Consider the following 27,473-nt stretch of genomic DNA (forward strand, 5'->3'; position numbering starts at 1 on the left):
ACAGAACTGAAGCATGTCAGCACTCTCATAATATCCTGCTGCATTGCACATTTGTGTGTCCTTATTTTCTAATGTCTTTTGGTAACCAAGCTCCTGTACTAACTAGTAAACTGTATGACAAACTAATTTAAATAGATTGAGTGTGACAGAACAGTGAAAGAAAACATTGTTTAGATTAAAAAAGAGCTCATCTTAAGTTAGCAAGAGTTTTGCTGTGATATGGACTTAGATGGACACTCACAGAGGCCATGAGGTCCCTACCCTCCCATTGCTGCATCCCTGATATGAGCTGGTAGTCACAATTCAGATATTCTCTAATTTCTGGGAGATTTTCTATCATTGTGTAACACATCCATTTTGTCCATTAACTATTAGGATGGAAACAGGAATGACTACATTCCTACTTGGTGATATTTTAGATTTCTAGACCATCTTTCACACAGCACTTTCAAATCAGCTAGAAGATGCTTTTATTCCATTTGTTTTACTTTCACCTTCTCATTTATATGAAACAGACTTACTTCTTAACTGCTCCAGTTTCTCTTACTTCTTCCCATTCTTCATTCAGCGCAGAGGACAGAGAGATAGAATAGCAACCACTATTCTGTGTATTTGCAAGGGCATAACTGGGCCTCACCACTTTTCGTTTTGATTCCTACCAGAAAAATTTCAAACAATAACAACAGTAAAAAGTTTTACACAGCTTGATATGTAAAACAGAACACAGAAAAACCAAGCCTGAAGTCCATAGGAGTACCCTGCATCACTGGAAAGGAATCTTGCTGGAGAGCATAAGTGTCAACACCAGTATTTAGGCAAGTGTGCCATTGCTCAGACTATAAAAAACATTATGTCCCTTCTAAAATGATGACAGGTCTTCATCTGTTCATAACCTCTCCCTAAAACAGTTTAAGCATTATTCAGCCGATTGATACAGAACTAGGATTGGAGAATAAACAGGACCTGAAAGGACAGAGACAAGTATCAGACTGTCTTAGTAGCAGCTATGTATGCTTGGAATGTTTGAAAATCTAGTTCTTAATTTGCCTAAAAATGATACAGATTTGAACTGGCTTGCTCGATTTTTAAGTTCCTAGATTGATCTGTTTGTCACTGTGCTTTTTACTGATGGGAACAAACATGTACTTCCTGAAGTGACAATGATGTGGGATTGGGTTGAGACATTTACTCCTCAGAGGGAGGTGTATTAACACATTAACTTGCACAGCCCTGCCTCCAAGCAGCCTTAGGAATCATTTGGCATTTCAAGCTGTGGAGCCCCTACAAAAATGTCTAGAGGTGTCCGGAACGAGCAAGACACACAGCTGCTCCTCTGCTGCACCCTTTCACTTCCAGTTCAACTGAAAAATGACTCCATCACTTATTACTTGATTAACTTCAAATTTGCTGCCCTGGAGACACCACATGGGCAGGAAATCCCTGTGGTTCTAGGCATACACAACCTCAATCCAGCCTAAAGCTTCAGTTATTAGCCACTTAATCATGAGTTCTATATGCTATCTTTCTGTGGACACAACCTAGTTTACCACAAATCTTATCCCATTGTGAGAGAGAAATAACAAACGTGACTGATTTTTTTTTTTTTTTGAGCTATGGGTAAAGAAAGAATTTCTTTTCTGCAACTGGCTGATCTAAATTTTACTCGAACATGTGAATGCCAACAGGTGGTGATGAATCAAGCAACAGCTACTCACTAACCTGAACTGCAGGCTGATAGGCATCTGAGGTATTCTTTTTTGGCATACATTGCTTTAGTAGATCCTTATTGGAACTCAAAAAAGAGCTCTCTTCAGGAGAAAGATCCTTAAACAAGGGTAATGCTTGTTTCAAAGACAAAAAGTCAGGGAGATCTGGTGCTCTGTTCTTCTTGCTCACATCTGTAATCAGTTCAGTCAGTCTGTCTTCTTCCCATTCTGCGAATGGTTGGGACAGTTCAAGAAATACAAATTCACTACATTTGGCTGGAAAAAGGAAAGAATGGGTAGTATTAACTATTAGGTTATGTGATAAAAACTTGTCTGAACACGGACAAAGGAGCATAGAGAGACAACGGCAGGAAGGGGAGCCCAAATAATACCCCGCCAGGTTCATCACAGGGGCCATCAGCCCACCAAAGGCCCACCTCCACAATCCCAGAAGAGCACAGAGACACAGTAGCAGGCAGAAACCTGAACTAAGGACTTGGAGGAAGGGACACCCGGTCTGGGCCCTTCCCAGGGCTGTTGCTGGACAGCCTCAGCCCCAGGGTGCAGACCTGAAACCCTTCAAGACGAGTCAATGCCAGAGCACCTTTCATAGTGAGGGGGGGTTGCTGCTGAGGCGTGCAGCACACAGGATGGGATGCAGGGGAATAGTATTTTGGGATTGCACAGGAATTATTAAGGGATGTTTCTGGGAAGAACCAAAGGCAGGTAAAGGAAGGCACTTAAGTGATTTACGGAGGAACAAGTGTGGAAGAATGGAGATCTAAGGGCATAAAAAGGACCAGTCGCATCTAAATACTTTGCTAGTCAGTACACTTGTTTGACCCTGCCATGCTCATTGATCAGCGCAGTCTGCCCTGTCTTCTTATTAAATTCCTTTGTAACTCTCTCCTGGGTAAGGGACCCTCTATTCGATGTGCCTATATGGGGGTCTGAGCACAGCAACTGGAGTGAGCACATGTGTACAAGTGAGTGTGTGATTGTTAGCGAAGATCAAGCCAAACTAGGTGAACAGGTGAAGTGCCCTGGGAGCCAGGGGGTGAGCAGGTCCCTAATGGACAGCTCTGGCTGTGAGATTGCCTGTGTGTCTTTAAGGATGAGAGGCTAGTGGGACATAACTTATAATTTTTCTTCATACAGGTAGTGATTGTACAGGGTAAACATACTGTTAAATTTCAGATAGGCAACTCTGACATCACCATTTTGTTAGATGTCATTTTGCTAATGTAAAAAACTTCGTGTGATTGTGCCAGTCTGAATATTCGATCCAAAGTTATATTCAGTTTTACAGAGCTTCACACTAGAAAAACAAATAGAGCCAGTCCATAAGACCCTACAGCGTAAATCGCCTATTTGGTCTTTAGTGGAAATTTTCTCCAGTAATAATGCAATGGCCCAATGCAGCCTTGTCAAAGATCAAAGCAACCTTTAGCTGACAAGCCTTTTGTGTAGCATATACATCACTAAAGAGGAAGGACACTTAAAACTTTCCATTTGTTTTAAAGGGAGAAGCACTTTACATACAAGCCTAGTTTCAGAAGGCCTCCTCTCACAGATTACAACTGAACTGTATTACAAGGTCTTTCTACTAAGTAGCAGTGTTTTGAATGCCATTATGTTAGATTCTTCGTCCAAATACAAGTATAGCGAGGCATTTTAGAAAATCAAAACTGGTCTTTAAAAAGCTATAGGCTTTCCTCAGTATTCCAGAAGCACAACTGCAAAATAACCACTTTATTGACATGTGATACATTAGACCTTTTCGTTGCATTTAAGGAAAGAGGTTACTCACATGGTTCGCTGATAACTAACTTTCCTAATTGGGTTTCAATCTTTTCTACATAATCCACAGAAAACCAGAGGAAAATGATTGTTGTTGTTGAACAGCCACCACCGCTTCTCCATAAGCCAAACCTCCTCAGATCCAGAGTATCCACTGTCAGCTTAATATTCTTATTAAGAGCTACTGCAGGAAACAGAATTAAAAATATCTTTCACACCACAGGCAATTATAAAGTCATACATGTTATAGTAATTACATACTAAGACTAAGTATGATCATAGTCTACTAAAACAGTACTTGTAGATTTTATTCCTGGCATTACATAAAATGTGTTGAGAATTTAATACTTAAATCAGTTAAATCAAACTATGTAAACCAAAGTTATAACACATCATCTTCAGAAAATGACTGAATGCAAATCTATGGTTATATTCCTCTTAGCTTTAGTCAACTCATGCCTTTTTCTTTAATAAACTTACAGGTCTATAACCCTAATCTGAAAAGATTCACGTTTCGCCTCAAAAAAATGCAGTCATATTAACTGTAGTTAAACACTTAATATATGCAGGAATGTGGGAGGCAAGGCCATTAAAACTACAAGTTCACCTTAAAAGTGTAGGAAGCTCGTAAGTTACAAATGCTTACACTATAGACACCAATACTTCTATTTGTTGAAAAATGTAAATTTTAGAGGTTATTTAATGTCTTTCTGAAAGCAAATAAGATTATGAATAATTTATAATCAAAGTACATACTATTTTAATGCTATAGTTGAAAGATTTAATTAAGAGAAAACTAAAGAAAAAAATTCTCTTACCCTGAAATGGGATTGTAATATCCTTGGTTGTAAACTGAAATACGATTCCAAAAAATACAAATTAGTTTGCTTTTTACAGATTGATCAAAGCAAAGTAAAAATTTTTAATTATCTTTGCTTATAGCCAAATAAACTGAAAATTTTATCATAGAATCATTTAGGTAGGAAAAGACCCTTAAGATCATGAAGTGCAACTGTTAACCTAACACTGGCAAGTACAATATGCCTAATTTAAGACTTAATATTGCCTGTTCCACATAAAACACTCCTAAATACATACTGCAGAATCTAAATGGCAGCAAACTGGCTTCCAGAAGTGCTCAGTACCGAGCAATCAGCAGAAAGTTGTGGAGCTGCCTACACAGGCTCCTTAAGAAGAAGAAAAAAATTATGAACACTTGGGACAACAGGAGCTTACTTGTAAGCACCCCATGATAAAGGCTCTCAGCTGTATTATTTGAATTAAGGATACTATATAAATGGTCCAACACTGGGGTGTTACTTTGCTAGTTACATTAACCTTTAATTCAAAGGCCTTTAAAGTTTCCACTTACACTGCTGCTATGTTAAAAAGGGTCAGCTAAATAAAGAATGCTTTATTGTCACTGAAAGAAGGCTGTCATTGAGTGAAGAGGTTTCTCTTATGTTACCACAGTAAGCACAAAGTTGTTTTTTTCCAAAGAAAAATTTAACTTTCCACCTAAAAGCATTTTTTCTAAAACTATTTCAAGTCATCCCTCAAATTATTTTTGCATATTTATTTAGGAAATTTGCAAGAAATATTTTCATTACGGCATGAGAACTGCTGCACAAAGCTGTTCTTTTTGAAAATTTAAAGTTATCATTACAATCCAAAATTCCAAAATGTCTTACTGTAAGCAAAAAAAAAAAGATAAATGTGTTCAAACATTTGCTTCTCAATTGCAATATACAGACTGAGCCTGGTCAAAGACCTGTTGAAACTCCTGCAGTTGGTACTCCATTTGAAGTACACCTTCAGTTACATTTCTACACCCTGTGAGTAGCACGTTGCCTGTGCAATAATTCTTTTAGTGTTGTTTCTATGCTCTTTAAAACTACAAACCAAGCAATTTTCTGTTTAAAAGGAAAGATTAGCGCATAGTATATATCTGAACTCTGATCACTATTGATTACTTTATTCTAATATCTGTACTATTTCTGACAAAAGTAATTGGTGTTTATTTCAAGTGACAGTAACTCTAACGTGACCATTATTTTCCATTAGAATTCATGAAAAGCTTCCTAAATACGATTTCTGTTCCAGTACACCATTTATACAGAACCTCTACCTCTGAAAACTGGGGCTACATATAACCCCAGTTAGCTTTTCTACTGACAGCAAGCAAAACATACGAGGCAATGGACTACACACTCTATCATCAGATTGCTTTGGCTAAGTGCAATAACAATAATCAACTCTGTGCTTCCACACTAAATACCGTTAGCTTTGCTTAACCAGAATTTTAGTTTTTAAATATTCTCAAAATATCACCATAATATAAGAACTTACCCTAGCAGGACCTGTTGATAACCATTTAAATTTCCCAATGTATAGACTATCAAATTCAACATCCAATGCTAGGTTCATCTTTTTTCTAGGTGTGCTTCCAGAAGATAAGCTGATAGGACATTTATCTTCAATTGACTCTGTTAAAAACTGGGGGGAAAAAAATATTTACTACAGGGATTTAAATGAGAAACTTCCCTCCTGTAGCCTTAGGAACTTGCTCTTTATGTTTGTAAGAATTTACTCCAAAGCCAACTTCCATATAAGAATTCCATATTAAAAAGCTGTAAATGTTATTGCAATCATCACTGACAGTGTCGTTAAGAGCATAACAGTACCTTACTGCAAGTCTAAGGTTCCCATTGCCAAGACATAACCCATGCTCTTTACTAATCTAAAGCCAAGTGAAAACCCAAACAACAGAGCAACAAAAAATACCCCTCTTTTGAATCAAAGGTACAGAATCCAATTCAATGCTTATGATTAAAATGATGCATCTGTGAGAAGAGGCAGCAATGGCTCTTCCGACTTGTTTCAGGATTACAGAGATAACCCAAATCCAGGTCACAGCAAGCACCGCAAGGCTAATCAATCCAAAATGGGGTCACAACCTTATGGCTAGTTTTAGATTCAAATTTCACTTCTAACCACACAGGAAAGGGAATCTTACCCTCTCTGCTGTCAAAGATCCTTGAACTTCTCCCTGCACTGAATTACAACAGAGGACTGGATGACAAGAAGAGACTACTGACTTGAACTACAATCAGTATAAAACATTGTGTGAAAAAAAAGACCCAAACAACTTTTCAAACGTTTCTTCCTCATGTTCACCTCTAGCTCAGATTACTATTTGATCCTGTTTTGTAATATTAAACATTTCCAAATGCTTATTTTCAAAATACGAAACACACTGTTATGTTGCAAAAACACTCAAAGCTTCAGAGCCAGATATCTTCTCTAAAGACTGTCCAGAATTCTATCTGTGAAATAAATTACTGTAGCTACTGCTTGTTCCTGGGACTAATCAAATCTGCTCTAAGCATTTCACTTTTGTTCTAACTTGCAAAAAAACCCACCCAAACATTGAAGAAATAAATTAAAGGGATGGCACAACAAATACATAGGCCAAAAACTGGACTACCAGCTCTGTGTGACTTTCCATCTTGTCTTCCAATTGCTTTGCTGAGAAACCAAACTCAGGCTGTTGGTCTGTTTCTTCATTGTCAGAGACTTTATCCTGCAGCAGCACTGTGCATGTTGGCTCAGAAGGTCCCTCTTCATCATCACTGGAAAGAACAACTAAAAAGGAAAAAAGAAGTATACATATACTACAAGATGCAGACTTGAGAATATTTCATTCCTTGTGGCAAAGAATTCTCTCTTGTGGTATGCAATAAAGTTCGTTGCCCAGACCAGTCAAGGCCTGCGTGCATTAAAGTGTACGCAATAAGTACTGCTTTGTACCTTTAACACTTTTTACCCAAGATCCTCAAAATTATTTGATTATTACAAGAAACAGGCCACAACATAGCTGCTTCAAAGAAGAGATAATATTTTTTCTCAGTTTCAGCATCATTAAAAAGTATAAGCTTGAATTTTCCATAGCCACAAAAATCAGCTGCAAAATAAGGAACGGAATTTGAAAATCCTGCTGCCTAACCTGCTTCTAAAGCACAAGACCCTCTACACTCCAGCTGTTCTCCAACCTGCACAGTGCATTACAGACAACGTGATCTGTCTTCAATTTTTTGTTCCGTATGTTTCAACTAGTCAGTCATGCATGAGATCTCCTAGTACCTAAAGTATACCAATAGTAATGGTCAGCAGCACAGGCACAGTACATACTTGGATCAACTGAAACAAGTTGCGGATTACCCCTGCAGATTCTGTTCCGCAGCTTGCTCAGGTACTGTGATGTGTCCATCTTGAGTTTCCTGATGGTACTAACTCGTGGTGAAATCACATCCTCTCTGGTGGCAGAAAACTGCTTCTCGGACAAATTTCTGGGAGGAGACTCTGAGCCAAGTTCCTCTGTGCAGCTGTGACCAAGCCTTAAGTGGTTGCACGTGGAAATGCCTTTAGAGTCTCTCTCTAATGGCTGTGGAATACAATCTGGCATCAGAATTGTGTTAGATGTGCAACTTTGTCCATCCTCACACCATGTTCTGCAGCCAGGAGACCGAGTTGAGCTCAATTTTTGCTCTTTCTAGAAAACAGAAATCGGAGACAGGATACATATTTATTTCTTGATATTTCCATGATGGTTCAGATCAGTGATCACTGAGACTTAGCTATGTGCTAGACAGAATAATTTTAGTTTAATGCAGCTGCATCTAGAGCTCAAGTCAGCGTAAGTTCCGCCTTCTCTTATTCCAAAGGTTATTACATAAAAGTATGAGGGAGAACCTTTTAAAAGTCTACTATGATGCCCATTCAAACTGAACAAGAAACTGTTTCTGATTTTTTAGCAGCTCTCTCACTGTCTGACACCGAAAGACCGATGTCTTGTGATGTTCATTCAAGACCAGTGATGTTCCTTACTTTGCAAATGTCAGCTGGTCAACTGGGTGAACAGGACTCAGCAACCACCTACTTCTGTGGGGCTTTAATCAGAATATCAGAGGTGCCTTTATTGTGTTCACCCTCAGTCTTTTTTCTTTCTTTCTTTCTCCAAATCTTAATGACAGATAAGAATAAAACTTTAGGGAAGGATACTATAGACTGAGGAGGAGGGAGAAAGATGACATCTGCAAGGTTTCAATAACCCCAGGTATACTTTGTAATTCTTGGATACAAGTCCCTAATTAGTTCCATACCATCTGTGAAAGAAGCTTCATTTAAGCAGCTGGATGCCGGATTTCAAAAATTGTCTTACTCTGTACTCATGTCTGAAGGAAACACTGCCATTCATCCCTTACAACCTTTCTGTTACAAGCAGCATATTCTGGTGTTGTGGATGGAAGTACATATACTCATTCTTCTTGAGGCACCACTGAACTACTTTCCCTCAACAGGTGTAACAGTGTCCCTAGATAACCTCTTTATTGGTGTAAATCTTTTATTTTGGATGTTTCTAGTGCTGCTGCTAAAGTGTTTGTGTATGTGTATACAAAAACATATACATTAAAATTCAGTGTAACTTACAGACAATAGAAGTGATTTTTCTGGAATGTGTACATTACAATCATCAGAAATATGGCCACTAGATCTTCTTTTCCTTTTCTCAGAATCAAAAGAGCCCAATTCCTTCTGACTAGGAGTGGTGCTGTTGACGTTTCTGCTCCTCTTTCCCAGTTCATCATAGTTCTTGTTTTCTGTGACAGGGGAAAAGCGTTATTTAATGGGTTATCCTTAAAAGCCTCTGTGATTCTTTATATCTGCTACGACTTAAATAAAATGTATGGAAGCAGATACCTTCCAAGATAGTTCTTTCCTTTTTTAGTTGTGAGTGGCTGCCAAAATATATTCCCTAAAATAATTAAGGAAAGATTATTATTGCACAATTAGCTGCCTGCAAAGTAAGAATTAGTACTCCATACTCCAGTCTTATCTTTTGCTGGATGCAATATTCTCCATTTCCTGTTCTAATCTGCAAATATGACTAACCAGTATTAAAAAGATAGTATGTTCTCCCTGAACACTCCGCACAGAGCTCATAATTTTTCAGCCATAAATACTAATATTGTCATATAGCATAAATATTTTAGCAGGGTTCACAAACCTTTAGAGCATTTTTAATGTATTACATTCTTGAGTGTATAAGACTTTTTATAAAATCAGGATTATAATGGTGCTGTGAGGCTTCCCTCAGTTTCCTTTTTCTTCCACAGATCTGATACACCATAGCTTTATTCCTATTTAAAAAACAGGTACTTCATATATTTTACCTTATCTCTAAAAAAAATTGCATTTTGAGGAAACACATACACTGCATGCAAAGCCTATTTTTTCCTGTGCTCTCCTCATAATACTAGACTAAAAAAAAAGAAAATTTCCCAACACTCTCCAAAATTCATATTTAAATGCCAGATTATTGCTCACTACAAACCTTTCTTCTGCAGCTCCCATCTTCTAAAATTGAAGACATTGGTTTTTTCTGGTTCCTTAGAAGCCTTGGTCAATTTACACAGATCACCATTTGTCTTTCTCAGGCAATGCTCAGACCTGTGAGGAATATTAACTATGACTGATCTCTAATTTTAAAGAGCACTGAATAAAAATCCCAACAGACACAACAGTTGGTTGGACCACAAACTTCTGCCTCTCTTATAAGCATGTGGAGCTTAGCAAATGAAACACAAACTAATTCAAGTTCCCGTTATGGAAACACACAGATACTCTGACATTATTAATGAAAACAGATGCTTCTAAAAGGAACAAAGAATGAAAATCTCACATGCTTGACATAAGACACAAATATTATTTTGATGTAAAGCATGACTGCAACTTAAACACATAACAAAAAAGAGAACAACAGTCAGTTGAGTGTATCCTTGCCTTTCTCATGAATGCAGTGGGAATAAGGCAATGTAGTATATTTCTAATTTATATTTAGAACTACTAATAGAATCCACTGAGGAAGTTCCTGCAATGACCAAAGATTTTAAATAGAAATTCCTGCTCAAAAGGGACTTTGAAGGAGGGGAGAGGACAGGACGTGAATGAGGAAGAAACAGAAAAGGTTTACAGTACAAGAAACTAGGCAACCCACAAGCGTTCAGCTGAGTTTGTAGTTTCATTCTAAAAAGGACATGCAAGAAAGTAATCAGTTTGGGGTTTTTTTTTTTATTTTATTAGTGTTTTTATAAATAGGAGAATATTGAGAGCTACCAAGATGATCAGGGGGCTACTGGAACATCTCCCTTATGAGGAAAGGCTGAGAGACCTGGGTTTGTTCAGCCTGGAAAAGAGAAGACTGTGGGGGAGATCTCATCAATACCTATAAATATCTAAAGGGTGGGTGTCAGGAGGATGGGACCGGACTCTCTTCAGTGGTGCCCAACAACAGCACAGGGGACAACGGGCACAAGGTCAAACACAGGAAGTGCCACCCAAATGTGAGAAAAAACTTCTTTCCTGTGAGGGTGCCAGAGCAGTGGCACAGTCTGCCCAGGGAGGCTGTGGAGTCTCCTTCCCTGGAGACATTCAAAACCCACCTGGACACATTCCTATGCCCCCTGCTCTGGGTGTGCCTGCTCAAGCAGGGGGGTTGGACGAGATGATCTCTAGATGTCCCTTCCAACCCCTACCAGTCTGTGATTCTGGAGGTACTGGTAGACTGAACAGTATGATATCCTCACATTTGAGGTCTGATCTGGCAAACATACTCTCAACTTCTCTGGAGGCTAGTTACACCTGACTGAAGTCTACATAACTGTATTTTGGTTTCTATTGTATGCATAGGATAACATTTAGTTATATGTCCATGTGATATTTTCTCACATGAGTTTAATTACATTCAGTACGCAAGACTTCCAAAAATTTATCAAGGTTACAAGGTAAAAGAAACTAACCTTCATGAATGCTGCTTCATTTTCTGTGAGAGTTGGAAAATAAAAAGAAAATAAGGAAGATTTCATAGATAAAACAATTTAATGCTGCTCTAGAAAATCTCTTCCGTTCTTCCTTTTGCCACCTCACTTAATCCAAAGGGATTTTGTGCTCATTGTTTTATAATGTGCCTAACTCAGAACGGTGCAGTCTCCAACTTGCAAAGAGCTAAGCAATCACCAGAATGACTGAAGTCACTGCCAGCTGAGCCTGGACCCATAAAGAACATCACCAACCACAGGAAAGAACATTCTTGATATCTCTTACTAGATACCCAAAACGGTTGGACACTTTCTGAACAGATGCCTATTCTTCAGTGCCATATCTGTAGAATGGAGTATCATTGCTCTTTTGGAACACCGTAAAGACAAAGATTTCCCAAGTGCTCTGATATTGCAATGATGAACAGTATATAAGCACCATGAAGAAATTACTGATTATCTTTCCATTAATGAAAAATCATGAACTGCACCATATACAGAAGAAGTGTCTGGTATGTGCTATTATTCGTTCTGTATAGTGAACAAGACAATCTTCCACAGATAAGGCAGCTCTACTTCAGGAATAACCTTGCTACAGAAACTTGATTCTGGAACCCACATCTCTCTCTCAACTTAAACGTCTGTATGCATAACAGCTATATAGATTTGACTGCCTTAAAAGACCATACAAAACCTTGAAGTGTTTGTTAGCATTTGCTTTACTCCAACATCACGATTCGGGCATTTCAACAACACGAAACATTTCAATAGGAATGTTTCAGCTCATTGACTTCCCTAAACATATTTATTTTACACACAAATCTTGCACATTTTATTTTCACTTCCAATACTCGCTGATAACTCGGTTTAGCTTATGCACATATCTGTTAAGGGGTGCATTTTAAAGAGCTATGGCAGTATATACTGAAGTGTTCTCAATAGCCATGAGAAACAAGTACAAAACACACTTAAGGTTTTAAAGTTTTTTTCACATTTAAGACCTATCTCAAATTCGTTAGTTATACTGATAGGTCAGTGCTAAATTCAGCAAATACATTTCACTCTGGGTTGCAGTGAACAAGCAACGCAAAATCCACCAATTCTGCCATACCAAAAGCAAGAAAGGAAACAGGGAACTCATAGCAAGTTCTAGCTGATAGAGAAAGGTCAACTTATTACCACCCTGTTCTGATCACAGACAATTCTTTGACTTAATCTGAAATTTCCATAGCACAGAAGTGGCACGATTTTCACTAAAACAGAGCATGCATTCTAGGTACTCTGATGATATGAAAGGCTCTATATGGCCATGTGCGTATATATGCATAACCATTGTAAGAGGGGAGCTTTTACCCTCCTCTGAAAGAAGAGACCCCAAAATAATCAGTGCCAAGTGTATTTTATGCACAGACCTTAGTTACAGAGACGTGACCAGGATCAAACCACATCTGTGTTGAAATAATTCCTAAACTCTCCACTTCCCATGTGACATCTATTACAACTTGCACTAACATGCTGGTCACTGGGGAGGGGTGAAAAATCCTCCTAATAACAAGCCTTTTACTTAATGCATTAGAAAAGCATATCCTAGAAACAGAAAATTAATCCTTCAAGCAATGAACCACTCCAAATCTAAAGCAAGTTGAGTACACCAACTACCTAAAAACCTGACTAGTTCAAACCATTCTTGTGTTTAACATAAGACTCAGCCGCTCTTCAGATATGAGCTTATAAAAAAAATATATACAAAATGTTTCCTCAGGTTTAAAGCTACATACAAGAGTTCATGTCTTCCTCTCTATGAACCCACTACCTCCCATCATGATGACCCTCATGGGTCCCTTCCAACCTGAGATATTCTATAATTCTATAAACATCCAAAACAATACCAAATGGAGAAAGTGACTATTAAAAATTATAGATCTTAAAGATTTTGTAGTAAAACAACCCCACCCCCACCCCCCAAACAATCCAAATAAACTCCCCACGCTTCAATCAGCCTAAAGTTATGGAAAACTATTTATTAGCAACAAATGCAAGAGTTATAAATTGAGACAGTCTAATAAACTGTTCTAAATCCCTCACTGAAATGACAGATTTGTCAGATTAATTTAAGCAGCAATGGGGACCCCAGCAGAAAGAAAGAAAGGAATTCTTACTAACTTAGGTTCTGTAAGATGTTCATGTATCAGAATGAAGAACATGACTTCTCTCAAGAATTTTTAAGATTTCTTTAACCTGGAAACTGTTGATTATTCCTGCCCTCACAAATCACTCTTTTCTTCCTTCTTTTTGTTTTCTTCCCTCAAATTTCTTCCTATTTGGTCCTGTGGATACTTTGCTGTTAAGTACAGAGGCGGCCATAAGAGACAAGAGGAAACAGCTTATTCTGAACTCAACTGCCATCTTAGACCAAATCAAACTTTATATAATTCTAACATCTGATTTCTGCTAGTTTTATATGTCAAGTATTATTGTGATGCTCAGTGAACCTAAACATAGGAAAAGGAAAAGTAGATGTTAAGCAATAAGACGACACACACAGAGGCCTTAAACAACAGCGCTCCGTTGCAATTGATAACACTGATGGATTAATGTGAAAAGAACTATCAGAGAGCAATTTGGAGAAATTTTGAAAAAAAAGAAGTTACTTGAAATAATACTAGAACACATGAACAGATTTTGGTTCTGGAGACAAAAACAAATGTTTTTGGATTACATCGCCATCTTCACAAGCAAAAACACTGATCTACTGTAAATAGAAATTACTTCTATGAATGAAAAGTTGCCTGTTATCATCAGGTACAGCGAATCAGAATAAGTGCAATGTTAAAACAGCCTGTTGGAGCAGCACGTTAGCTTGCATTCAGGAAACTGATCTGCTTCAAGACAAGAGTATAACAAAAATTGCTTCAGGGAAATTCTGTTCTATTGTAAAGTTATGTCATTTCAGGAAGACTGGCAAAATCAGTAGCGAGTAACATACCTTTCAGACAGAAGAGAACTGTCATGAGGAGAACTTAATATCTGACATGTCTGTAGGCTGGCAACAGATGACGAGGGTAGTTGTCTTGCTTGTAATTTGTCAGCATCAGATAAATCTGCATCAATTATTACATGGCTGTCTATGTATTTTCTTCCCGTTTTCGTCCTCAGGACATTTGTCAAAATAACTTTGGGTTGCCTGCCACATATATAACAGTAAGTCATAAGTACTATACTGAAATCTAGAGAAAGAAACTTCTTGTTAAATTCATGTATCTTAGAGGCTTAATAATCAAACATCATTACTTTCAGTCCCATAGGGAAAAAAAAAAAAAGAACAAAAAAGAAATCTCAATGAGGAACTTAAAATCCAAAGCAAGCAGATACTTTTTTGTGTTTAACACGAGACCAGGATAAGAAACAGTAGCCACATAATTTCACCTTAGCCTGATACAATTCACACTGTATCGCCTCTAATGCATCATCCAAGTATTATTTAAGAAGTCTTAAATGCTTATCTCTAAATAGCTTTCATGCAATATCTGTACGCTTTTCTCAGAACTGTAGAGCAAACAATCTTGATTTTCCTGTGAACAAGAAGCCTCCAGTAAAATAGACTGAATTTTCCCAAGCACTTAGTCAACAGATAGAAAAGCAGCACAGACAAAAAGGTAGCATTAGATTTTGTTCTCCCTCCTCAACTTCCAGGTGGAATTCTACAGAATAGCAATTCCAAGGCTCAAAATACATCTGCAAGTGTTAGAAGAGACAAGCATCAAAAAGAAACTAAATGGAAATATGAAGATACAACTGCCAGCTTGAGCAGATGTGTAAGAGCAGCACAATCTATTTCATATATTGCCACTGCAGCCAGCTCGTTGTATAGCCCATTTAGTTTCTCAACTGGGATTTAAATTCTACCACTTCCATTGCAGGTTTTTTTTTTGATTAGGAAGTAGTGTCATGGCCTTCTTTGAGTCAGATATGAACAACATTGTCTTTCAGGTATCAGCTGCATAATTGTCCTATTGTCTCTTTATCCACGAAGCACATTCCAGCACAGACTGCATGATGTCTGGGGAGCACTCTTGCAGAGAGATGTACATTTGTTTTTAATCAGGAGACCACCTTACAGACAGGATGTTGCAGAGGCACACAGGTGATATGCAATGAGGATTGATATGATGTAACCTCCAAAGGAAGCCCCTAAACTGTTTAGCAGCAGCAGCTTGGAGAAAAAACTCAGTGGAAAAAAAGCATTCACTCTAGCCATACTTTTCCCTGAGTCTCTGCAGTTGACCACTGCTTGGCCGGGAAGGAAGACACTGGACTTGATAATGCTTTTCTTCCGACCCTTTATGCCAGTTTCGTATTTTCCTGAGGGGTCTGAAACTGTTAACAGTGAAAATACACCTCGATCCCTCCTCAGAGAACAAAGGGCGGTTAAATGCAAGTGTACTCTTTTCACAAGAATAACAAACCCACAAACGTTTTGAAAGTCCAATGGCTGAATTAGAATTGGTTTGTCAGTACAGGACCATCTAGAAGCCATCTGATCAGAAAATGCACTACATCATGCCTGGTACTATCCCCCTCAATGATTATCAAAAGGAACCAGGTACAAGGGAATTCAATCAAGTCAGATGGCATGAAAATGAGACTATAGTTCATGAACAGACAGCTGCAGTACCATGAAGAACACCTTCTCATGATAAAACATCTGCAAAGAAGATTTTGTTCAGCAACATGAGGCGAAGACAACATACCTTTTAGACAGAAAAAGGCTTTGGAGAGTAGGATTTAAAATTTGCCATATCTTTAGGTTGGCAGCAGATGATGAGGGTGGTTGATCTGACTGCAGCTTGCCAGCGTCAGACAAATCAGCACCAGTTTTAAGTTGCGCCTGTGTGTATTTTCTTCCTATTTTCGTCCTCAGGACATTCGTCAAGATAACTTTGGGTTGCCTGCCATACATACAATAATAATTAATAATAGGGTGCTGAGAACTTCTTAAGTCACATGAATTCAAAAAAGCTTTTCTATGAGTTTACTGTCTCTGCATCATACCTTATATCTTCAGTACAATTAACTTCACTTCCCTGACAATTTACAAAGCAATTCTCTTTGGAGAGGAGGAATCACAAACACATCTCTTGATCAGGAGAGCCTTTCAAGGTTTCTTCTTCTGACACCAATCACTACCGCATCCGTGTGTGATTCTGAAGAGGTAAACTTCCAGTGCAGAAGCATGGAAATTTTGGTGCATCTTTTTATTGCAAGAGGTTGAAGTGGTCACTATGGCCTTACAAACTATTCTGGAAGTGTACACTTGAGCATTTACAGGATATGAAAACAAGCACTCATATTCTGGCATCTTATTTTAGAACCTTGAATATTATTGGTTCCTATATCACAAATAAGATTACAATCTTGCTGGGGGAAAGGAAAAAAATAAAATCAAGAAGCTAGCAAAACCTCTCAGTTTTGAGGCTCCAACTGATTTCTATTCAGTTTCACTAAAGAAATAACATACAATTATGAATTACAAAGTTAATAAAAACTCCCTACTGAAATTCTTTAAACAAGTATCTATACATTGCTGACTCTGCCAGATTGGTACTGAAGTCTTCACATAAAGAATTAACCCTGCAGAATGGCCAGTAATTTGGACAGTTTCCTTATAAGCCAATAAGCATTATATATTGTAGATGATTTGTCAGGACTGATTTTATTTTCAAACAGATGAGAATTGGACTTGTTTTCCAAGGTCTGGTCCTAAGATGGCACTGAAGTTCAGACTCATTTGTTGATTTTAAAAGATTACCGAGGCAGGAATTGTTTTTTCTATTCCATGTCTTGCTAACAAACGAAATTCTCCACATTGCAGAGCAAGAATCCTTCTTTTAAGCTACAGAAAACCTTTTAGTACTCACATAGCTGTTACATGTGTGCTGCAGTGACGTTTCTTAAGCAAATGGCTGCTATTCCTCAGTGGGTTGACATATGTGCAAGCAACTTTTAAGAAGTTATAGTTGTCCCACTGACATGCTGCATTCAGCTCAACAGCATGGTTACATGGTACCTAGTGGTGAACAAATAGGTATGGCAAGAAAACTGCTGAAGAACAGGTATGTTCAAACCTAAAAAGAAATTTGGAACTGCTGTACTAGTGAAGCATGTTGAACTTGGGGAAGACATTTCACATAATCCTTATATTTTGCTCTTTCAGTAGTTGCTGCATGCTGTCTTTTCCCTGGTTACTTACCACGTTAACAAGATGCATGACCCCTCACTGAACTTGAGAATACAGTAAGGTTCCTAAGCACAGCTTGAAGACCTTGCTTACAAGCTATGAACACTGGACAATCTTAGCAGAGATCTGCATCACTGAATGCCATCATGTGTATAAAATGATCTGTTTTCTCTTAGAGCTCTGCTATGCATTTCCTATACCAGTGGTCTCCAAGCTTTTTTGATCATGCATCCCATCAGTAAAAATATTTTGAGCATTCACCTTCAATATTAATTGTAATTTATATAGATGTACTAATGATTATAAGATACACAAATAGAATTTTTTAAAAGGGTGTGATAAAGATGAAAAACATTTTATTTATTAATTGTACAAAAAATATTCCCTTCCTGCACCCCAATATATTTTCTTGCACACACCACACCTTGGAGACCACTATGGACAATAAATGGCCCTCATTCAAAGCTAAGTAACTTAAGCACAAATGAAGGCAGTTTCCTCTACTCTCTTGGCTTCTCTTAGAAGTTTCCCAAAGAAAAACTAAGTGGTAGAGAGCTAAAGCTTTGTCTGAAAAAAAAAAAAAACAACCCACCAAACAACCCTAAAAACCACACCACGAAAAAAAACAACCACCACAACCAAACACTGAGGGAAACAATCCAGGGTTTCTGAAGTGAGACTGACTCTATGAAGGCAACTAGAAGTCATATGTACAAAAACAGTCTCATTAGACTGACCTAAACCACAGGATTGCTCCAGAACGTTTAGGCAATCAAAAAAAGGCAGGTACACATTTGTTCTTTTACCTAGGCCTGTGTAAACTCTGACTTCTAACGCAAAGATCTGTTGTTTCAGTACTTGTATTACAGAGCCTGAGCATGTGTTTTGACTACTGTAGACCTTAAAAAAAAAAAAGTGTTGTTCTACACTCCCAAGGATCTAGACATTGGAGTTTCATTTAAAGATATGCTTTAGCTACAGAAAAGCTTACAAAGCAAATACAGGTCATGAAGGACAATTTAGTAACACTAATGTCTTACATGGTGGAACCCAACTGCAGCAGCCTAGTGAGCATACACCAAGCCCACATGGTGCTCTTGATTTAGCATAGGAAGCAAGAGACTTACTTTTCTATGGAAGTCCCCACTAAATCAGAAGTTCTATCTTTTTTCCAGGCTTCTCAAATGTTCAGAGTTGATACATGAACCATAGTTTAATACATCAGAAGAGCTTACAGTGACCAGAATTATACATCATTTGGTTTTTGTCCAACTGCAAGCTATGAGTATATAAGCAATAAAGTAAATAAAGAATATACACGTTTAAGAAATGTGATAAAAATTCAGAATTCAGCTACAGCAGAACCTATTATACTGTCAAGAAACTGCTGAAGCGGTTAAAAGCAATTTCAAGGTGAAAGTCACATAATTCATGCAAATTCATCTTATGAAATTAGACATTCACTCTTGTACTTTATTTTCCTCAGAGATAAGTAAGGACCAAACTACTTTAGAGGCCCAGTTACTAAAGAACTGTAGTGGAAATTAATTTCATCTTTTGGGGAACCAGAAGAGATGAAGCAATGAAAGACTAAGCCAGATACTTCCCCTCTTCCTCTAGCAGGACTTGAAATTACACTTCAAGGTTTGATTTATCTAAATGGCATTCTTCCTCCAAATACAAAACAGTTGCAGAAGCGGGCCCTAGCAACATGAAGATGTGAATCAGAAATTGTTTCTCCTTTAAAAAAATAGTGTTTTAAAATCATTCCCATAGAGCACCATGAGACGATGTGTGTTATTCTCTATGCAACACTTCAGTTCTCCTCACTAGAATTACACCGAGCCTAACAGTCTATTTCCCAGACGTAAATTCTTTTGGTTTTCATCGTTCCACATTGCAGAAATGCTAGATTTTTTTCTAACACAAGATATCATAATTATATTTTACTGAGTTTAGCCTGAACTTGCAAGTTAATTAGTCTGGTGGGAACATACATGGTCACAGAGTCTTTTTTTTAATTGTATGATCAGGACTTGTAAGGATAACAAGAAAGGTTCCAACCTTTAGGGTCTTTAACAATACCACCATGACAGAGAAAGCCCAGAGCAGGAGCTAAAGGAGTCAGAAGCAGAATTTCCAGTGAAACTGGATTTCATTACCTATACTTTGCTGGCCACCTTGGAAACTCAGGTCTGACATCCTTTGCTCACATTCACATCAGGCTAGATCTCGACAGGCTTTGGATCCCTCCATAATTTGATTTATTGATTGTTATTAGGTACAGAACTTTTAACATTTCCCACTCCCTTGATTTAAATAGGGTTTATACATTTTCAGCAAGTATCTTTGCAAAAATGATCTTACAATTTAAAGCACACACACACCCATGCAACTAGCTTTGCACTGGAAACCTGTGCAAAGGAGAGGAACCTTCAAACAAAGAACAAGGAAGAGAACAGTATACATTTGTCTATTCTTAAAGATGTCAGTGCCAGGCTAAGGCATCACTTCTTATGTGGCACCAGTTTTTGACCGAAGACCTTGACAGAAGAGCTGGTTATGACCTTATCTCCAGAGCTGTACAGTGGCTTCAGAGCTTTCACTGGCTTCCCTGTCTAAAGGAGGAATGGCATCTGTCGGCATTTCTTGAAAAATCATGTCATTAAGACTGGGCATCAAACAGGTTCAGGAAAAACATCTACACTTAAGCCAACCTGTACATCTGTAAATGATGGTTGGGACACAGATCCCTAAATTACCTGTTAAATTGTCCACAGAATAAAGTGAGCAAGTCATGCAAAAGACATTTCAAAAGATAGAAATTAGTGTCAAGCAGCAAAAAAGGCAAGCAAAGTATACATTTAAAAGCAAGTCCCACCAGCAGACCCAGCAAGTAACCTACTTAACAGTAAGACTGGAGGCATCTTGGTGAAGGAAAACCAAAGGCAATTATTTTTATTTCTAAATTACTTACTGTATCTCCTTATCTACCTCCACAAAACAGATAAAATACATAAGCAAAACTAATGAAAACATACCTGATCATGTAAGGATGGAACAGACAAAAAATATACATTATGAAAGATGCTGTTAGCTGCTCCTGGCAAGTCTCATATCACTTTTCACAAGCAAAAAAGGATTATCCTACCTTACAGAGCAGAGGACCAAGAGCTATTAACTGTTTGTACCCCTTTGGGGAAAATGTTTGACCTCTAATTCACCCAGTAATCAGAGCTGCTAGATCCAGTTCCTTTCTCAATGGTCGTATTTGTGTACATACCAGTGTTCTAACCTCTGGCTCCAAATTGCTCTAATTTGCTTTAGAAAGTGATCAAAATGAGACCTGGACACTACTGACTCCTTTTGGAGTAAATTATTATTAATTGTACGCCACCATCTTCATGCCTATGTTCTTCTACTAGTAAACCCAGGTTTTGGGAAATAAATATTTTGACAGTGGGATGCCACATACCACGTGAGAGTCACTCCATCAGGTCCCATAAAGGCTGAACATCTGCCCTGGATTTACAGAATAAAGCCACTGATAGACTTGATGTGTATTCAGCCGTCTAAGCTTCTGCAGCACATGCACATCTCAGGAGGTCCTTGGCCTCCTGATGCACTATCATTAATGGGAAACACCGATTGCCACGTTCACTGACTACACCCTGTTGAGAAGAAAAGCTTCCATCCATTCTCCTCCTACTTCAAGGCCCTGGCCTTTCTTCAGATGATTAGAAGTCAATGTTTTAACACCAAACATAAACACGCCTACTAATATCCTTGCTTTGCTGGACCAGGAAGTTACTGCCAAAATGCACTTGCCAGGGCAAGGGGAACCAGTATGTAAATGACAGCAGTCAGGTTTTTATGGCAAACAGGGTCAGTACTTGATTCAGCCATGACCTGTGTTTCAGTTAACATGAAAAATATTGAGCTGAAAGAATCACACACATCTTATTTAGGTAGTCTTTTTAAGTACTCTTCCCACCCACCCCCTAAAGAATACTTGACAGATGAGGACAAGCAGCTTGAACTTCAAAAGAGTGTTCTATTTTGTTTCCTTTTTGTTTTTATTATTCCCCTCTATTTCCCTCTCAGAGAATGTAGGAGTAATACAGCTGAGGTCAGTGGACACCTCTAAGCTCTGTTTCCAGGTGGTGACAGCTACTCTTGAAATAGCATTATCCCTTTCCTTGACAGTAAAAAAAAAAGTTTTGTAAGTGGGATACATAACACTGACCAGTTACACAAATACCACACCTAGCTTTCTGCAATGACACTAATAAATTGAACTGTTCATCTTTCATTATAGTCTTACGTGTTCCTACGATTGTGTCACAAAACAGGTTAAAAGACCTCCAGTGTATGAGGACTAGAGAACTAACCTGCCCTGAGAGCCCTGTCCAGGATCAAGAGCAAATCCCTTGACCATGACCTTTCAAAAGACCATGAGCAGAGGTTTTCAAGTAACAGCAGCTGTGGTTGCTGCTTCTAGCCTTCATGGTCTCACACCACAGCAGGACTGACAGAAGCAAGCAACTACCAGATTTTGTAACCCAGAACTTCAGTTAAAAACACAAGTGAAGGTGGGTTTGTGCTAATACATCCACTTTGTCCTTTCTGACTAAAACTAAGTAGCAATAACAATGCTCAAGCAATGCTTTACATGAAACATGCCTCCCCAAATATTTGAGATTAGCTCCTATCAATAAAGATTACTTTAAAACATCAGGAGCTAGCAGGAGTTTGTTACTAAGTCTTAATTCCTGCTTTTCCAAGCAAATGAAAAAAATTCCTCACTGGGAAGAAGGAGCAGAAAAACTTATACATGAGAAAGATTCTTGGCATGCCACTTACCTCTTCTGAGTTTTGTCACTTCTCAGACTTTTGCTCAAACACACACCACCTCTTTAGAATTTGTGTGCTCTTTCTACTTATTACGCAAGGTCAGTATTTTGATTTTGACTTACTGAGAAACACTGAGTACCCAAATGGAATACTTAAAACAAGCTTTATTGCAGTCAGTAGACAATGTTTATTTTACAGAGAACCTCTAGCTGGTCTCTAGACACACATTTTTTCTGAGGAAGTGAAGAAGGCATAGGTTTAATATCGGAATATTTACTGTCTTTTTACAGTCTAAATCACTCCTCACTAATGTGCTGGTAAGAATTTTGGTAAAAATGATGGAACACCTACAAACGCTGCTTGAAAGTCTCTCATATATCAAAATTAACACATGTAACAGCAAATTAAATATGTAACGGAACCAAAAGGTAGCTTTTTTCTTTTTAAAGCTCCTCAACGTTGAAAGGTCAATTCAAAGTTTACTGAAAGACCTTTAGAGATTGAGATCAGATATCAATTATTTCACAGCTTAATTAAAACTCAGGAAACTACAACTAACATAGCTTTTAAATTCTGCTAGGTTGACTATGTGCTCCCCTCCCTCAGTTGAAGTTACTAAGAGAAGCATTTTGAGGTAACTACACGTAAACTGACACCTATGCCTCAGAGGAGGTATGAAAAATAAATTCAGAATCTTTTATAAGTTCAGCTCTTCCCTGCAACAGTTTGAAGCATTCTGAATATAAAGACCAAGCTAAATGATGACTATTCAGAGGTCACAAAAACTCCAAATTCAGCAGTGTCAAAATCACCTGCACTTTGTTTTTAACAGCCCTTCCTTACAGTCAAGTTAAGTTCCAGTTAGAAAATGGGACAGAGAATGCATACTCATATTTGTTTAGATTGAAATGATTTGTGGACTAACAATTGCTTCTTTAAGATAAATATAATTTAATCATGAAGTCATTATGCTTCCTAGCTGCTGCCAATGAATCTAATCCTCCATTTTCATTTCTATTTGTCAACTATGGCACTTGCAGCTTCAAAATTTTCTTGGATAAACAGTTATCTAGCTGACAGCTTCACAGAGATGATTTTAAGTAATTTGCCAGCATCTCAAAGAAACCAAGATATTTGCTCTTGGCAACAGAGCATAAGTGGCAGCACATGGGCAGCTTTATTTACTCACTTAGGTGTCTTGATTGTAACATAGAGGTGAAACACCTCTAGTTTCTTACTGCCTTCCCCCTACTAATCATCATATTGCTTGGTGTTTTTTTGTTGTTGTTTTAAGAGTGGATAAAGCTAGCTTAATGACTGTGGACTATAGAGAAAAAAGTGACAAGCAAAAGATAATCTGGGCAACTTCTTAAATACCTAGGGCTAGAATGATATTTTACACTTAGAGTAACAAACACCTTTCAGGATTCCAAGCAGGCCAGCTAGCAGTAATTGCTCTAGTAAGTGTTGCATTCCCATTCTGATGTCGCAGTCTTGTGTTACCACAAAGAAAAAGTTGCTTCATAACTGACAATGCCATTACGTCACTGGAACATGATTCTCCGAAGGTGGGCTACCTAAGAGCTTGAAAACCATCTCTGCATGACACAGTTAGCTAGAGTCCAGTAATACCCATCTTCAAGAAAGATTAGCTGTTCTCTGTGCGTTCACAATGTCATAGTTTTGAAAGGACTCCTTACCCAATTGATTCTTCATTATTAGAGCTGTGTCTGCCACGGTCCTTTTGCCTTTTTCGTTTTGTGGAAGGTTCTCTGTTGTTAGCACTTAATTTCCACTGAAATAAACCAAATAAAATTGGTGGGTTCCAATAGGCATAAATGTCATAATGGATATTACATTAGAAAAAGGGAACAATGCCAGACGTTGAAACAATGCAACTGATCAAATATAGCAGAGCCACAAAGAGTAGATACAACAATTTTGCAATGAATGATCAAGCATACCACCTCATCTTGAACGCAACTTTTCTTCTTCCTAAAGAAATTTGACAGTACAGGACAATTCAATTATTTCCCTATTTAAAGGGGGGACTATCTCAGAGACTTAAATATTAGGCCTGTTTTACACAAGATAACCTCTACTTTCTTTAACTCCATGCATTTAACCAAATTATGTTCCACTCAAAGATATAAAATCCTGGGAGGGAAAAGGAATTTGAAGGTTTGGTACTTGGAACACAACAGCAAGACTCTACTTTTTCCAAGTTCTCTTACCTTAGCAGAATGCAGTTGTATTTTCAAACTAAATAAGTAAAACCCCACCAGGTCATATAGTTATTTCTGCAATTCCAGAAACTTGTCTCCCTCTGCCATTACCTCCTCATCTCTCCTCACATTTTAAAATATAAAAGATAATAAAGCAAACAGGTGTTTGAAAATTATGCCAGTCAGGCTAAACCAGACAAACTTGTCTTCGTTTCTGTTTAAGCATGGCTTGAAAAGGCATCTGAAAAATTCATGCCCACGCATATTTGGCATTCTTTAGTGAAATCTGAACAGAGCATCCCAAATTAATATTTTCCTTATCATTGGGGCTGACTCTGTAATGGAAAACACCCTCATCATTAAAACAGCTGGCAGCAAGAGGTTGCCTTGAAGGTGCTCTCCCCTCCTCCTGCCTTCAAACATCATCTTCACCTTCAAGCATGTCTGACACCTATATGCCCAAATCACTAAAAGCTCAACAAAATTTCTCAAACCACATGGAGCAAACTGGCAACACTAAATACAATCTGGACAGATCTTCCTATGGGTAAACCAGTAATATTTCTTTTAATTATGATGCCTCATGAGCAATCTTTTCTTTTGAAGCAGAATATGAAGACTCGTCAGTGTTTCAACCACATGGATAAGTCTGAAATATAGACACATGTAGGAAAAATAAGAAATGGAAAATTAGACGATACAAAGGAAATAACAAGAAAAAAGGTATTTTTCAATTCATCCAGTCTAGTCATTGGTTTTAGAGGCAGAAAGACAGGAGGAATTCCACGTAAGTGCTGTCTGGCTCTGCCTAAGAGGCTGCTGCTTGTAACCACAGGAGACCTTACTTTGGACTTCAAAACCTGACTCTAATTGGGTGCTCTGCTCACTTAAACTATTAACAGTATAGAACACAACCACACAGTGAGTTTGTACTGCAGCATGCTCAAATAATCAGGCCTACCAGGAGACCTGGCTCACAGTATCACCACTACTGCAAGTCCAAAAACTTCCTAACTTGCCTCACTAGGTTTTTAGAACTCCTCTGTGGGGGAGCCTGTTTATCCAGACCCATGACTCAAAGCACTACAAACAGCAACAAACTCTTGGTGCTCAGCTGAAGGAGTCAAGAGTGGCAAAATACGTTCCTAAAACTAGGCATTTCTAAAATGCCTACTGAATTTGGAACAGATTTGTAGAAGCATATTTGCTTCTATACGGACTGAGATGATCAAGACAGTAATTTATGATAAATGCCACAAAACCATTCTTCCAGTCTTTTGGTCTTAATACTAGAATCAGTTATTTCTGTATTAGCACCTAAAATTCTGTCAAAAGTCAGAGTATTTATTATCTTGAGGTTTAAGCACTTGGATAAAAATAATGACTAGTTGAAAACTCAACATAAAAATTACTTCTATATTATAACAAAAAGATTAAGTCACCTGAATATAAAAGTTCAGGAATCAGAAGACAATTAACTAAGAAAAAAAATTGTATTTGCCTTCAAATTCTGTTTTTCAAGATCATTTCAATCTATACCTGAAGACCAACTCTGCTTTTTAATGCTTTAGGCTGGCAATACAGCACTGAGAATTTCATTTCTGTAACTATGCTTGCAGGTAGATTTCAGACCTCCACACCTGTATCCAAGAAAACCTGGGTCAGATATCAGTCACAAGGCAGCACTCGTATTGAAAAAAATCCAGCCTCCAAACCAGAACAAAAAACCCATATAACATTCTCCTACACACTTTACACTCTGAAGAACTTCTCTTTACCTCTTTTAAAGGGTAGTCCCAATGGTGGGAGCCTGGGAGCCTTGCCAAAGGGGACTGACCTTGGACATCCTCTGACTTGGTGGTTTTTTTCTTCTTTGGTATACGAAACTGAAAATAGATGATGTTACACACATGATAAAATTAAATTACCCACTGATGCTATGAGCTGACATACTGCCATGCACAAAATTTTCTTAACTGTCAGGCAAAATAACAAATTTGCAAGGGATCCACTGACCTGTGACTAATTTAAATGCATTGCTCCCTGATGCTTGATCCCAAATCACGTGTCATACCACATGAGAAGCTAGTTTTAATATATTAACTGTCTTAAAAGCAAGAAAAAGATCCTCCTATTCCATTAACTTTACAACAACTTCAAAAGGCAAGAACCAATCTACTGGCCCTTAAAGTTTTCTTAGTTCCCTCCGATTTGTTCATACTCTTGTTTAATCATCTCAGCTTACAGAATAATAAAAAGAAAACAAAATAGCTGAGTGTCACAATGAACGTCACACCGGGTTGGCTGTCTCAGAAAAAAATTCAAGATGAAGAGCAATTATGTCTTAGAATAGTGCAAGTATTTCGGTATGATAATTTCGCGTCAATACACCACAATGTATCAGCTGTTGTCACTGCCAACCTTCACAAAAATGGAACCAGTGTTCCGAAAGTAATTATTGAAAGATAAAGCAGTTAGTAATTTATAGAAATCAACCAATTCAGAAAAAATATGTAGGAAATAATGTTCATGCATTGAAATTCAAAACAAAAATGGTCAAACTAAATTCCTACCAGTTCATCTCAACACAGAAAGAAGGTGACACTTCCTACCAGTTAATTAAACCAGTTAAAGAATTATCAACTGAAAGAATAAAAGTGCAAGCCTTGCCATTTCTCCAGGTATTCTGAGAAGCAAAACCTTACACTGCAAATACGACCAGATTAGAACGTATCAGAGATGGAATGCAACATTTACATCTTTCAGACAACTG

General features: G+C 37.9%; 1 protein-coding gene across 21 annotated transcripts in view; it reads right to left on the minus strand.

The window, feature by feature from the left end:
- Positions 1–27,473, minus strand: part of SENP7 (SUMO specific peptidase 7) — a 45,310-nt gene that overhangs the window by 14,659 nt on the left and 3,178 nt on the right. For 5 of the 21 annotated variants that reach the window (XM_064467501.1, XM_064467626.1, XM_064467509.1 and 2 more), the window contains exons 3-15: positions 26,479–26,586; positions 24,176–24,270; positions 16,135–16,332; positions 14,370–14,567; positions 9,901–10,016; positions 8,997–9,166; positions 7,698–8,058; positions 6,994–7,151; positions 5,856–6,002; positions 4,325–4,358; positions 3,517–3,690; positions 1,720–1,982; positions 522–655 (exon numbers count right to left, since the gene is read on the minus strand). In XM_064467501.1, the coding sequence (XP_064323571.1) occupies positions 522–655; positions 1,720–1,982; positions 3,517–3,690; positions 4,325–4,358; positions 5,856–6,002; positions 6,994–7,151; positions 7,698–8,058; positions 8,997–9,166; positions 9,901–10,016; positions 14,370–14,567; positions 16,135–16,332; positions 24,176–24,270; positions 26,479–26,586 (2,156 nt within the window). The remainder of the gene's footprint in view (positions 1–521; positions 656–1,719; positions 1,983–3,516; positions 3,691–4,324; positions 4,359–5,855; positions 6,003–6,993; positions 7,152–7,697; positions 8,059–8,996; positions 9,167–9,900; positions 10,017–14,369; positions 14,568–16,134; positions 16,333–24,175; positions 24,271–26,478; positions 26,587–27,473) is intronic. The other 16 variants (XM_064467533.1, XM_064467538.1, XM_064467534.1 and 13 more) reach the window with 9 other exon arrangements.

The sequence above is a fragment of the Phalacrocorax carbo genome, chromosome 1 (genome assembly GCF_963921805.1).
Source record: "Phalacrocorax carbo chromosome 1, bPhaCar2.1, whole genome shotgun sequence".
NCBI classification, from domain to species: Eukaryota; Metazoa; Chordata; class Aves; order Suliformes; family Phalacrocoracidae; genus Phalacrocorax; species Phalacrocorax carbo.